Source organism: Triticum dicoccoides, chromosome 6B (genome assembly GCF_002162155.2).
Source record: "Triticum dicoccoides isolate Atlit2015 ecotype Zavitan chromosome 6B, WEW_v2.0, whole genome shotgun sequence".
Lineage (NCBI taxonomy): Eukaryota > Viridiplantae > Streptophyta > Magnoliopsida > Poales > Poaceae > Triticum > Triticum dicoccoides.
The window spans coordinates 334,618,140-334,632,053 of NC_041391.1; the positions used below are offsets into that span (position 1 = coordinate 334,618,140).

Consider the following 13,914-nt stretch of genomic DNA (forward strand, 5'->3'; position numbering starts at 1 on the left):
GGGGGGGGGGGAGATTCGAGGCAGGTGGTCTCGCCTTCTTCCCACCCCACCACGCCCTCGGCGGAGTCGGGCACGTTGGCCCAGAGTGGGTCGGCCGGTACGAGGGGCGGGAGCCCGAGGCAGGCGGCCTCGGCTCCTGCCTCCCCGACGGTGGCGGTAACCACCGCAGCAGTAGCGGAGCTGGGGGGGGGCGCTGGGGCAGGAGGCCTTGGCTCCCCCTTCACCCTCGACGATCAGGAGGACCGTCTCTCCCTCGCTGATGGCTCATGTGTCGGAGCCTGCGGCTGCGGTCGGAGGAGGGCGCGGGCAGGCGGCCCCCGTCATCATCTCCTCTTCGCCCCTACCCATGACCAGGGTCCCTAGTGGGGGATTCCCGTCTAGGGGGATCGGGAGCCCGCTGACGCCTTCTCAGGTAACCCCGGTACAGTCTTCGGAGGGATCTATGCCAGGTGTTACTAGGGAGGAGGTGGTCGCGTTTGGCGGGATCCCGGACCCGATTGCCGAGGGGAGACGGATGAGTGCTCGCATCCTGGACGTCCCCGAGATAGATGATATGCAGCAGCGGTGCGCTATGAGGGCGGCCAAGCTTCAGGAGGCTGCGTTTACATCTGGTATGTCCGTCAACTTATCTAATTCATTATTGCATTTTTCTAATGAGGACATTATAAATAATGCAAACCAATTAGGAGTTTCACTAGGTGCTACGGACAGTGAGATTACTGAGTCGGTGAATGATATTTTAGATCTGGAGGCGGAACGGGCTTTAGAGACTATTCGTAATCTTGCAGCAGTTAAACCAATGAATGATGATGAGATTAATGCGTTAGGGGTTAGAGTGCTTGATAGCTTGTGTGCAGATCTAGCACCCACCAACCATGACGCTGAGGAAGATCATGTTTCTCCAGAGAATGATTCGACTAATATTGGTGAACCCGGTCATGAGGACCGGGGGCCTGAGCTTGGTAAACCTAAGCGTAAGTGGAAACGGAAGATCTATCCCGATTCCGCAGTTCGTAGGAGTGCTAGGATTCGAACTACCAAAAAATTTCATGATGAAATATGAGAGGAATTTTTTGGAATAGCAGAGGTCCAAAGGACTTGGCTAAAAGAAGATTCCTGGCTGAGACAGCTGTAGAAGAGAAGTTAGACTTCGTTGCTCTATCAGAGACGGGTAGAGATAACTTTGCATCGCAGTTTCTTTCCTCTCTGGTTGGTGGTATTGATTTCGATTGGCATTGCCTCCCTCCGCGAGGAAGATCGGGTGGTATCTTACTCGGTGTGAGATGCGATTCGCTTGAAGTCCGTAGTGTAGTGATGGGCGATTTCACGGTCAATTTTCAAGTTAGGTCTAAGATGGATGGCTTTAACTGGGCTTTGGTGGCGGTTTATGGTGCCGTGCAACCAGAGCTTAAAGCGGAGTTTCTCGCAGACCTTGTTCGAATCTGTGGATCAGAGCAGCTGCTAATTTTAGTTGGAGGTGATTTTAATATCATCGGGAGGAGAGAGGAGAAGAACAATGATAACTTTGATGGCAGATGGTCCTTCATGTTCAACACCATTATTGAAAGCTTGGATCTGAGAGAGATAGAACTTTCTGGTCGAAAATTCACATGGGCTAACACTCTGCCAAACCCAACCTACGAAAAACTTGATAGAGTTCTTGCAAGCGTGGAGTGGGAACAGAAGTTCCCGCTGGTTACGGTGCAAGCTCTTTCGAGGGGAATATCTGATCATACCCCATTGTTCGTGGACTCAGGGGAGCCGAATCATGTGGGTAACAAGAACACCTTCTCCTTCGAGACGTCGTGGTTTGAACGGGAAGGGTTCTTAGATTTGATAGCCAGGGAATGGGTTAAAGATGTTCGAGGCAAATCTCCACTTGAGAGGTGGCAGAATAAGATTAGGAACTTGAGAAGTTTCTTACGAGGTTGGGCTAAGCACCTTAGTGGTGTGTATAAGATTGAAAAGGATAGACTCCTTACTCTTATACATGACCTGGACATTAAGGCTGAATCCAACATTTTGGCACCAGCAGAGCTTCAGGTTAAAAATGAGGCGGAAAAGAGGTTAAAAGAACTACTCCGCGAAGAAGAACTGAAGTGGGCTTTACGTGCTAAAGTACGTAGAGTGGTCCAGGGGGACGCAAACACTCAGTTCTTCCATTTAATAGCTAATGGCAAACACAGAAAGAAGCGAATATTTCAGCTTGAGCAGGATGAGGTCACTATTTTAGATCAGCATAACCTAAAAACATACATAACCGACTATTATAAGCAGTTATTTGGACCGCCGGAGGAGAATACAGTGTCCCTCGATGAGTCCAGAACTGAGGATGTGCCTCAGTTATCGGCTGCTGATAATGACATTTTAGTTGCCCCGTTCACGGAGAAGGAGGTTTTCGATGCCATTGCACAGATGAAAAATAATAAGGCTCCTAGACCGGATGGTTTCCCGGCTGAGTTCTATAAGAAGTGCTGGCACATTATTAAGGGGGATCTTCTACCTATGTTTCATGATCTGTTCTCTGGACAGCTTCAACTATTCCACTTGAATTTTGGGACTATCACACTACTTCCTAAGAAGACGGATGCGGTCAGAATTGAGCAATTCAGGCCTATATGTCTCCTTAATGTTAGTTTCAAAATTTTCACTAAGGTCGGGACTAACAGGCTCACACAGATTGCGCATTCTGTGGTGCAACAGTCCCAAACCGCTTTCATGCCGGACAGAAATATCCTTGAAGGGGTGGTAGTCCTGCATGAAACGCTCCATGAAATCCACTCCAAAAAATTAGATGGTGTGATTTTTAAAGTGGATTTCGAGAAAGCGTATGACAAGGTCAAATGGCCATTTCTCCAACAGTCTTTGCGTATGAAAGGCTTTGATGAAGCCTGGCACAGACAGGTTCAATCATTTACGCAAAAAGGTAGTGTGGGAATTAGAGTTAATGATGACATAGGTCACTATTTCCAGACACATAAAGGCCTAAGACAAGGAGATCCGATGTCCCCTATCTTGTTTAACATAGTGGTGGATATGTTGGCAGTCTTGATAGGAAGGGCTAAGGAAAATGGTCAAGTAGGTGGATTGGTGCCTCATCTTATTGATGGAGGTGTTTCTATCCTACAATACGCTGATGATACAATCATCTTTATGGAGCATGACTTGGCTAAGGCAAGAAATATGAAGCTGGTGTTATGCCTATTTGAACAATTGACCGGGTTAAAGATAAACTTTCATAAGAGCGAGCTGTTCTGTTTTGGTAAGGCCAAAGATGAACAGGATGCTTATAGGCAATTGTTTGGATGTAAGTTGGGAGAGCTACCATTCTCATACTTGGGAATTCCTATCCACCATCGTAGGCTAACGAACAGAGAATGGAAGTGTATCGAGGACCGATTTGAGAAGAAACTGAGCTGCTGGAAGGGCAAGCTCATGTCATATGGAGGCCGATTAATCCTTATTAATTCGGTGCTCACAAGTATGCCGATGTTTCTTCTTTCGTTCTTTGAGGTACCAGTTGGTGTTAGGAAGAGACTGGACTTCTATAGATCGCGGTTCTTTTGGCAGGGTGATGAGCTTAAAAGAAAATATAGGCTTGCTAAGTGGGATATCATCTGTAGACCGAAAGACCAAGGGGATCTGGGTATTGAGAATCTAGAAATTAAGAATAAATGCCTTCTTAGCAAGTGGCTGTGGAAGCTTTCGTTGGAAAATGATGCTATATGGGCTCAAATCCTTCGCGGCAAGTACCTCCAGTCAAAAACCTTGTCACAGGTCACAGCAAGGCCTACCGATTCGCCCTTCTGGAAGGGTCTCATGAAGGTCAAGCAGGCTTTGTTTAATAGGACAAAGTTTGTTGTTGGAAACGGCACGAGTGCACGTTTCTGGGAAGATACTTGGCTCGGTGACACACCCTTAGCCATCCAATATCCCTCCTTGTACCGCATTGTTCAACGACGTGAGGTGTCCGTTGCATCGGTCTTTCAATCTATCCCCCTTAATATACGGTTCAGACGAGTGCTAGCGGGCAATCGTTGGGAAGAATGGCTCCGTCTGGTTAGGAGACTGATGGCAGTGCAGCTTTCTCAACAACCCGATGAATTACGCTGAAAATTGACTAAGTCTGGAGTATTCACGGTTAAATCAATGTATATTGATGTAATTAATTTGAACTCCATTCCTACGTCCAAACATGTGTGGGATGTCAAAGTTCCTTTGAAAATAAAAGTGTTTATGTGGTTTGTCCATAAACAAGTAATTTTAACTAAGGATAATTTGATGAAGCGTAATTGGACAGGATCTACTAGGTGTAGTTTCTGCGATCGGGATGAGACTATTAAACACCTATTTTTTGATTGCCTGCTGGCCAAGGTACTTTGGCAGACGGTCCACATTGCTTTCAATATCAAACCCCCGACTTCTGTTTATGCGTTCTTTGGGACATGGCTTAATGGGTTTGAGTCTAACGTAGCGAAACATATTCGGGTTGGGGCTTGTGCGTTGTTGTGGACTATCTGGAATTGCAGAAATGATTTGGTCTTTAACAGAATATCATGTATACAATTTTTGCAGGTTTTATTCCGGACTACGGCACTGATTCGTTCGTGGTCGCCACTCACCCAGACGGAGGCCAGGGAGCATTTGGTTACTGGGTCTGTCCGCTGGGAGATGGTAGCTCGGGATATCTTCGACCGGTTTGGATGGCGGTCATGTAATAGGATAGGTATTTAGTGTTCCTATCTACTTTACCCAGCCGGCTGTGGCATCTTGATTTGGCTAGTTGTTGTTTCTAGCCTTTTTTTGGCTCTGTGTGAGCTTTTTCTATTTTTTTACGACCATTGGAACCATGTTGGCACTACTTCTTTTTTAATATGAGGGCCGTATGCATCATGCTGATGCAGAGGCCGGGGTTTCTCCCCCTTTTCGAAAAAAAAGAGGAAGATACATGTACTTTTAAGAGGGATATAGCTCCTGATTGGTCTTCTTCTTCTGACTGAAGTTTGATTTTGCCCTGAATATATGTGCAATGGTGAGCACTGCACTTACTTTGCCAGTCCCTGCTGCAATCAAATTTGTCATCATCAATAGACCATATTCCATGAATACTCTGGCTTACTCAAGGGGATTAAAATTTAGGGGTCAAACAATTTCAGATTTGGGGAGAAAATCAAAGATGAATGTGTAGCCGTGAAGCCTGATGCCCCTTGCTGTCTTGAAGTTGCTGCACCATAAAACAAATATCACTGCATTGTTGTACTAATCCAGACCAAACAAATCAAGTGAACAATCCTAATCGTGCCATACTAATCCTGAACCTCCTGCTCTTATATTAGTGACCTAAACGCTTTTATATTACTTTACGGAGGGAGTAGATGGCTGCTCACATATCTAAATGCTGCATTTCTTGTGATTCATGCATAGCAAAGTTTCCTTGCAGTATCTTCTAGAACCAGGAACAACCACTGCATTGTGAATGGCAATGAGAACTGAACCTAGGTACAAATCGGTTTAGGGATAGAGGGCTAGGACAAGAATCAGTAAAATTCAGAGTTTCAAATCTAAGTCAACATCTATTATTCCTGCAGTTCCCCTGCATCATGGCTTCGGCATCTACAAGCCCAAAAGATCCAGCCCCTCATGGTGCACCAACTGAGTAAGCTATCTACTGTAATTATATATATGCATGCCTCTCCTTAGTTAATCTCAACTCCAGCCTAATTTGATGTGTGTTGTGACATGATCTTCAGGTCTGCACCATCCTTGGAGTGTGCCTGATGATCCTGTCGCCAATTAGAGGGCTCAAACAGATCATCTTGGATTCCAAGACATGCAAATTCTACTCATATTCTACTTTCTACCACACATTTTGTCTTGTGGAAACTGCATGAGATCATTTGCGATATTTACTAAAAAAATCTCTTGTCTTGAAAAGGAAAAGGAAAGGAAGATCATTGTACCCCAGATGGGATGGTAGAAAAACTAATCTGGCACAACGCCCAAGCGACCCTAGCATCTAGGATTCATTGCCACGTTATACAGACAGTGACTAAAGGAGGCTGACAATACAATACTTTGGTTCATACATTACCAGCAGTATCTTGGCCAGCGGCGTCAGGCAAAGAACTTGAGGTCGCTGTCGGCCATGACTCCCCAACGCCCCAGGCCGAAACAGGAGGGTAGGCGCCGTCAGGCTATGACCTTCGAAGCCGAGGAGCCATCCCCGCCTCTCCAACGGCAGCAGGGAGCGGGACAGCGTTGTGTTCTGCTCAGGACCCAGCTTTCATCCACCAGTCGCGCCACCGCGCGCGAGCTCAGATCCGGAGGCGCGGGAAATGGCGAGCGGCGGCGTCGGCTACCAGCTTCCAGACCGACGACGCAAGGAGAGGAGGAGAAGGACGTGGAGGTGGATAAGTGGGAGGATGAACATGGGAGGGACAGCGTGCGGCGGTGGGATTGGGGGAAACGAGAGCCTAGGGTTTTCAACGCTGGTTCTTATATCGACGCGGTAAAACCAGCACAGTAGAAGGACATGTGGACACAACGAAAAAGCGCACTTGAAGCGACTCTTATTGTGTTTGATTTGCATATGGGATAACTATTGGAGCGATGATTTTAGATATAAAATGCCCCAAAAAAGAAACGGTTTCTTGGGCCGTTGCCCTGTTTTGGGCTGCTGTTCAAGGTGGGCATTGAACATGGCCTTTTTTGCAGCTTTTGCATGCTAGCAATAAATGCCTTCGGTAACAAAGCACCGCGGTCCAGATTGCCAGAGCATCTGGACTCGGAGCCAAATCGCCATAGAGTAAAATGCACTGGCGGTCATTGAACTTGTATCCATAGCTCACTTTGATCACTGTACATACGAATACAATCAATACAGTCACTATACATGACTTCTGATTACTATACGGTCACTGTCTCACCGTATAGACTCGTATTTATCCTGTTGACCGGTCAAATAGCAGAAGTGGCACCTCGTCACCTCATTTTCTGGCTTTGTCTATGTAGGTCCTACTTGTCAGTGGGTGAAACAAATCATTAAAGAAACTAAAATTCTGCGCAATATGTAATACTGAGTCTGGACGGGGGCGCCTTAGGTGAGATGCCCAGCGCTGAACGTGCACGTCGTATTCCTGGCTCCACGACAGCAGCATGACCTCCATTCCCGGCTCCGTCGTGCCTCGAGCAGCTGTCGCGCAACACAAGCTACGGGTCGAGCGTCGGCGCCACGAGCGCTCACTCCAGAGGTCACCGACGGCCGGCGTGGTGATGGTTGTGGCTGTGGTGCTGCGGACGACGGCGAGACAAACGTGCAGCTGGAGCGGAGGCATGAGTTGCAGGGCGGGCGTCAGACGTGGCGAGCTGACACGGACGTGCAGCCGGCGCGGCGACGCGAGCTACAGGGCGTGCGTGGGCGCGGCGAGAAGTACAGCCGGCGCGCGTGCATGCGCTTGGCTCGCGGCGTCTACAACCGCAGGAAACGGGTCGAAAGGTTCTGTCCCTGGCGCGTGTGTTGTGTGTGTCAATGACCGCCAGTGCTAATGTGTACGTGCTCTGTGCTAATGTGTACGTGCCTGCTGTGTGCCTGCGTCGTATATGTAATAAGTGGTCTCTCTTCATATATTTAAAAGAAAGTTATATGTGCTCAGTTGGCTAGTGTGCATAGGTTGCACCGGGAAGGTCCCTGCGCATAATTTTAGTTTTTCTGTCATCCACTGACAGTTGGGACCCACGTACCCAGAGATAGAGCTGAGGAGGCACCGCTGTTTGACCGGTCAACTGGATCAAATACGAAGCTATACGGTGAGACAGTGACCATATAATCATCAAAAATCATGTATAGTGATCATACTAACTGTATTCTTATGTACAATGAGCTATCGGCACAAGTTCAGTGACCGCCAGTGCATTTTACTCATCGCCATACAAGTTCTGTTCGAATCTGAATACCCGTTTGGTCTCTGTTACAAGAAAAATTTTAGTCGAACTTTCACTTATCGAATTATATTCTATTGCAGTGCAGTAAATAAACTGAGGAAATTTTGAAACCAAAAGGTATCAGGTTCCCATCCTGGACACTGTACATATTATTTTCATCACTAGCACTAATCCTAGAAAATTCCTAGCTCTTTGCTACGCTCTCATAGAACAAGATGTAGCCATGATCGCTGTTGCGAGAATATTCGCGAGAAGAACCATAGAACGTTTGCAGGGTTGACTCCTGAATCTTGTCGACACTGTCATCGTCAAATGACAGCCAGTGGTCGCCGCTTTTAATCTGGCTTACATAATGGCCGCCGTAGACGCAACACCATCCCCCTCCTTTGGGATGGGGACACTCTTCTTCAGGACCCTCGCGACATCCGGTTTCATGTCGACGGCTTCTATCGGTCCCTTTTCTCCGCCGCTCCTCGGAGTGGCGTTTCCCTCGCCCACGATTGTTGGGCCGGTATTCAGTTAGTCTCCAGGGCGGAGAATGCAGCCCTGACGGCTCCCTTCTCCGAGCAGGAGGTCTGGGAGGCTATCAAGGGGATGAATTCCTCTTCGGCTCCTGGTCCTGATGGCCTCCCTGTTATTTTCTTCCAGACCTTCTGGAACGTGATTAAACCCGAGGTCATGGCCATCTTTGAAGAATTCTTTGTGGGTGCCATCGACCTAGGTCGCCTCAACTATGGGATCATCTCCCTCATCCCCAAGGTCCCTGGGGCGTCCGACATCCGCCAGTTCCGGCCGATCACGGTCATTAATGTGATCTTCCGGATCTTGGCCAAAGGGTACGCCAATAGGGTGACCATGCTGGCTGACCGGATTACGCATCCTGACCAGTCGGCCTTCATTAGAGGACGATATATCCTGGATGGTGTTTTGGTCCTCCATGAGGTACTTCACGAGGTCCGGTCCAAACACCTCAAGGCGGTTTTTTTGAAGATCGATTTTCACAAAGCCCATGACTCGGTCAGCTGGACCTTCCTCAGAGAAGTCCTTCTTCGGAAGGGCTTTGATGACCGCTGGATCACTAGAGTCATGCAAATGGTCTCTTGCGGTCGCACGGCGGTTAACATCAATGGCGAGGTTGGTCCCTTCTTCCCTACCCTTTGTGGGGTTCGCCAGGGCGACCCCTTCTCCCCGTTCCTCTTCAATATGGTGGTGGACGCCTTGGCTGCCATTCTTATAAGGCCAAGGCGGCTGGCCACATTCGTGGGATTACCCCACATCTCTCTGGAGGATCCGGAATTTCCATCCTTCAGTATGCTGACGACACGATCATCATGGTCGAAGGCTCGGAGATGGACATCGCCAACCTCAAGTTCCTCCTTCTATGCTTCCAACAGATGTCGGGTCTCAAGATCAACTTTGATAAGAGCGACGTCATGGTAATGGGATACTCCCCCGCTGAGTCTCTGGCCATCGCCAATCGGCTTAATTGCCGCCTGGGCTCTTTCCCCACCTCCTACTTAGGGACCCCCATTAGCGACTCACGCCTTTCTGCAGCGGACTTGAGGCCCGCTATCTCTAAGCTCCAGTCCCGGTGTGAGCCCTGGCAGGGGAGATGGCTCTCCAAGGCGGCCCGAACTATTCTTATCAACTCTTCTCTCTCTAGCCTGCTGCTGTTCCTTATGAGCTTCTATAGCCTCCATGAGTCCCTACATAAGGAGATCGCTAAGATCCAGTCTCGCTTCTACTGGGCTGGTGAGCATGATAAGCAGAAGTACCACATGGTCAGCTGGCCTGACATCTGCAAGCCCCGGGAGCAAGGTGGCCTGGGCATCATGTGCTCCAAGCGGATGAACATCGCGCTCCTCTCCCGCTGGCTCTGGCGCATCGCCCAGGGCCATGGCGGCCTCTGGTTGGACATTACCAGGACTAAATACCTTCGGGGTCAACCCCTTGCCTTCTGCCAGAGATCGGGCGGCTCCCAGTTCTGGCAGTCCATTGTTCAGCTTCTCCCGGTGCTGCGCATTGGGACCTCCATCTCCGTGGGCTCTGGCCTCTCGACTCTCTTCTGGTATGATCGTTGGGCTGGTGACTCCCCCTTCGCGGCCCGCTTCCCCGTCCTTTTCTCTATTTCCGTTGACCCCATGATATCGGTCAATAGGGCCCTTCTTGATCTGGGGCGCCTTGCCTTCCGTCGACCGTTTGGGCCGGCGGAATCCGCCGCCTGGCGTGAGTTGCTTGACTATGTCGCATTGCACGAACCACTGGTGGATGACAGGCCGGACCGTACCCGGTGGCGGCTCGAGCCGTCGGGCTTGTTCACCACCAAGTCGCTCTATTCGGCCATCGCCCCTTCCTCCGCACCCCTCCCCTTATCGATGGTCTGGACCGTTCGGGTGCCACTGAAGATTCGCATCTTCATGTGGCAATGGATCCGTGGTAGGCTTCCGTCTGGTGTGGAGGTCCGCAAGCGCAATGGCCCAGGCACCGGTATCTGCCCGCTCTGTGGTGTCCCGGAGGACTCAAACCACATCTTCTTCTCCTGCATCTCCGCACAATTCCTCTGGAGCTGCTTTCGCGAGGTGGTCGGAGGGAGTTGGTGCCACACCAACTTCCCGGACCTTTTTGCTGAACTCCAACTGTCCCCCGTATCCTCTCGCCACATTAGGTGGCTGGAAGTTGGGGTGCTTGCTTGGACGTTGTGGACCGTTCGCAATAAACTTGTGATCCAGCGCGCTCCCCTTCGTCGCCCTACTGACGCTCTCTACAAATTCTCGGGTTTCTTGCAGCTTTGGCGGCCGCTTAGTCGCCCCACGGACCGTGACGCCATCTCCGCCTTCATCGCCGACCTCCGATCGATGGCCATCCGCCTCTCTCCGCCGACGCCGCCGCCACCGCCGGAGCCCGATTAGCCACCTTGTGTTGGGTGCGTTGTGCTGTTGTTGTTCTCTTCTTTTTTGGGCTTGTTGAGCTGTGCCCTCAGCAGAACCTTTGTACTTTTCCTTGAGACTCGTGTGTGTTGGTGTGGACCTATGTGGTATGTATGCTCTGTGGCGGTTGCTTTATTTATAAAGCGGGGCGTAAGCCTTTTTCGGTAATGTCCGTGGTTGGCGGCGTTCCCAACGTGGACTACCACAGCAAAGAGTGAGTATTCGCAATCCACATCATCAGAGGCACTGCTCAGCTTCAGCTCCATGGGGTATACCACTCGGTATGACAGTTTCTTGTGCTGACTCAGCTGTTCAATGAACTTGAAGCGCTTTAAGTGGATCACCAATATTTGCGGCGCCTTTTTTATCTTCATTCTCTTCTGTGCTTCTTGCAAACTGCACAGTGCACCACAATTTCAGTGTTAAAAAGGAAATCAAGCAGCATAAAGGGTCTTTTCACGTATGGTAGTTCTCGACGCACTTTTTCTGTCTAGGGAGGACCAAGGTTGACAACCTATTGAGCAGAACATACTGAACAAACAGACATCTGAGGCACTGGGCAATCATTTTAATAACTAAATATATAGATTACAAACGATTGTGCAATATGTACGAGGAACAAAAAACAAAAACTTGCAGAAAACATAACAAATTGAGACAGTTAACCTTGCCTGCAATCGAGTGCAAGACAGCAGCAACGTCAAGTTTTTTCTTTTGAGAAAATGGATCTACAAGCTCCCCTTTAAGAATAGTTGTTTTGAACGTATTACATATAGCTAAGATTTAATTTGGTAAGTTGATCCATTCCATAAGTAGCGCCATAACGATTTAAACTCTTGTTAGCAATTTGATGCGTAAAGCCTCTATTGTTGCTCTGAGAGACAGAACATTAAGGATCAAAAACAATGACATAGAACATTGTTACCTGCAGCAGTTGTCACAGAAAAACTTGTCCTCGGCATTTAAAATCTCGGTGGAAAAGAAACTCTTCAGGCAGCTTGTTAGTGAACTATTCTGTTCAATGTCGATGCTCAAATCTAAAAATGTCTCATCCTTTGCGGTGACAGTCTCACACATCAGGCACTTTGTTTCATTGGTCAAAATACCCTGCAAACGAAAATGGTGATTATAAGCACAAAATTCTTGGAAGAAACGCATTCTTGCATTTTAGCGACTAGTCACCTGAAAATTCTTGTGGACCCATGTAACCAGCGGCTCTCTTCGAACTTCATTGGCTAAATGATAAACTTCCCCATTTGCCGCCCTTCCAGGGGATGTGCTTTCAGGAGAATCCTTCACGGTACTAAACTCTTTTTCCAGAATATCGACAATCTCATTCAACAAGAAATTCAAAAATTCATGGGCATCCTACAGAGAGCAAAGAGGAGTTACTTATGTAACAATTACTCTTCTATGTCCCTAATGTTAAGAGTTATATATACTTAGCCATGTAATATAGTCATCGCATATTCGTATAAGGGGTTTTCTGCATATTTACCGCACATGTACGTGCATATATATTGGCGTAAAACCTCATGGAAATACAAGTTACGTATTTCCTCACATTGTATTGGAGCTTAGTGTTTCCTGACGATCGATTACATCTCATTTTCGGTCTTCAATCAAATTCTCTGGATTCTCCATACCACGCATCCTCCAGTGGCCACATCGAGCCAATCCTTAGGTACATCCGCGTGGATTGTTGATTCGGGAGCATCTTTCCATATGACTCCCGATTCTTCCGCTCTGTCATCCATTAGAGTTCTAGATAGATTATTCTATTCATGTTCTTGCCGCATATGGTACTTCTCTTCCTATCGCTAGTCATGCCACTCTTAGCACTTCATCTTTTCATGTTGCTCGTGTTCCTCGACTTACATTGCAACTCTTTTATATTGGCCAGATTACTCTCTGATCGTCGTGTTATTCTTGTTGTGCCCTCCCTCTCTCTCTCTCTCTCGGTTGTTTCTCACAACATGCACAAGTAGACAAGCTGTTTTGGTGACTTGCAGGCAAATCTTTTATATTTTTTATGCACTAAAAGCTTCTCTTTTGGTGCTGCGATTGCTGCAGCTGGCTGGGTCAAAAAGTTTGACTTAGGACAATCCTAGAACTTCAATTATTTTGAAATAGAGGGAGTACCATCACTATAACACTGGCCTATGCTAATGTGAAATCTATAAATGTGACGGTGCCATATGATCTCTTATCTTATAGCTTACCCTTCCCAGTATATATACATTGTATAGAGGTTGCTTCAATTAATTCGGACCGGAGGGAGCAAGTTATATTATTTCCAGATTATGCCACATTGACTATCATAATGATTTGGTTGCAAATAAACAAGGTGATCTGATAATTGTCTGATTTGTATTGTATTCTCTTATTGTTATCTGTATATACATTACCTTTTGTAAGTATCTATATACATATATAAATGTATTTCCTTCATATGTAGGTGCTTTTGTAGGTTGATTATGTAGCTTGGTTGAATTATTTTGATTTGCAGCGATATTGGCCATATTGGCCTTGTCTACCGTGGCAGTGGCGCCATTGGTCCACGGCGTTTTTGTAAGGGCGTCAACGTAAGGCCTCCGCGGAGAAGCAAATGGGTTACACCCTAATGAAAGGGAACAAATAATTCTGCGGGGCACGATTCATTTAAACTTTGTATTTGTTGGCCTTGGTTTTTCGAATTTTGTATTTTGCTTATAATCGAATTGTTGGAAACTGATGGTAGAATGCCATTTGGTGTTGTGGTGTTATTTCATCTGTTGATATATTTCTGAATTTCCTATGCATCTGCTCAATGATGATTGCTTAGTCAGTGAACGAATCAGAACACTGACTCCTATCCCCTACACGGGGGGAGCCCTTACTGCCGCCGGGAAGTCTTCCCTCCACTCAACCCCTGTGTCGCTGCCGCCGGAGGGCCGGATGGCAAAGCCGCGCCGTTCCTAGGTGGTGGCGGCGGGGCAGTCCCGTCCGCCTTGCGAGCTGCACGCCGCCTCCCCCTCCGCCCGGCTTGGTGTCTCCTTCCAACGCC

At 48.0% G+C, this 13,914-nt stretch overlaps 3 protein-coding genes across 3 annotated transcripts in view; 1 reads left to right on the top strand and 2 right to left on the bottom strand.

Moving 5' to 3' along the window:
- LOC119321661 overlaps positions 1-4,760 on the top strand; it is an 8,020-nt gene extending 3,260 nt beyond the window's left edge. The window contains exon 2 of the mRNA XM_037595247.1: positions 4,576-4,760. Coding sequence (XP_037451144.1) covers positions 4,576-4,734 — 159 coding nt within the window. The 3' untranslated portion in view covers positions 4,735-4,760. The remainder of the gene's footprint in view (positions 1-4,575) is intronic.
- Positions 4,761-8,045: 3,285 nt separating this feature from the next.
- On the bottom strand, positions 8,046-12,625 carry LOC119323647 (ubiquitin carboxyl-terminal hydrolase 4-like). The gene is made up of 5 exons (XM_037597343.1): positions 12,515-12,625; positions 12,051-12,236; positions 11,794-11,975; positions 11,043-11,264; positions 8,046-8,300 (listed from the first exon to the last, which is right to left on the bottom strand). Exons 1-5 carry the CDS (start codon positions 12,623-12,625, stop codon positions 8,126-8,128), a joined length of 876 nt encoding a protein of 291 aa, XP_037453240.1. The 3' UTR covers positions 8,046-8,125.
- A 1,037-nt stretch (positions 12,626-13,662) lies between these two features.
- The window catches only part of LOC119321136 (ubiquitin carboxyl-terminal hydrolase 3-like), a 46,256-nt gene continuing 46,004 nt past the window's right edge, over positions 13,663-13,914 (bottom strand). The window contains exon 5 of the mRNA XM_037594955.1: positions 13,663-13,670. Within this exon, the coding sequence (XP_037450852.1) occupies positions 13,663-13,670 (8 nt within the window). The remainder of the gene's footprint in view (positions 13,671-13,914) is intronic.

What these genes read in the sequence shown, in the direction of transcription:
- LOC119323647 (XM_037597343.1), bottom strand. Translation starts at nt 12,625, where the DNA reads ATGGATGACAGAGCGGAAGAATCGGGAGTCATATGGAAAGATGCTCCC. An exon ending in TTCTGTGACAACTGCTGCAG is followed by an intron (nt 11,265 to 11,793) that starts GTAACAATGTTC and finishes TGCACTGTGCAG; the next exon opens with TTTGCAAGAAGCACAGAAGA. An exon ending in GTTGGGAACGCCGCCAACCA is followed by an intron (nt 8,301 to 11,042) that starts CGGACATTACCG and finishes TTGCGTCTACGG; the next exon opens with CGGCCATTATGTAAGCCAGA.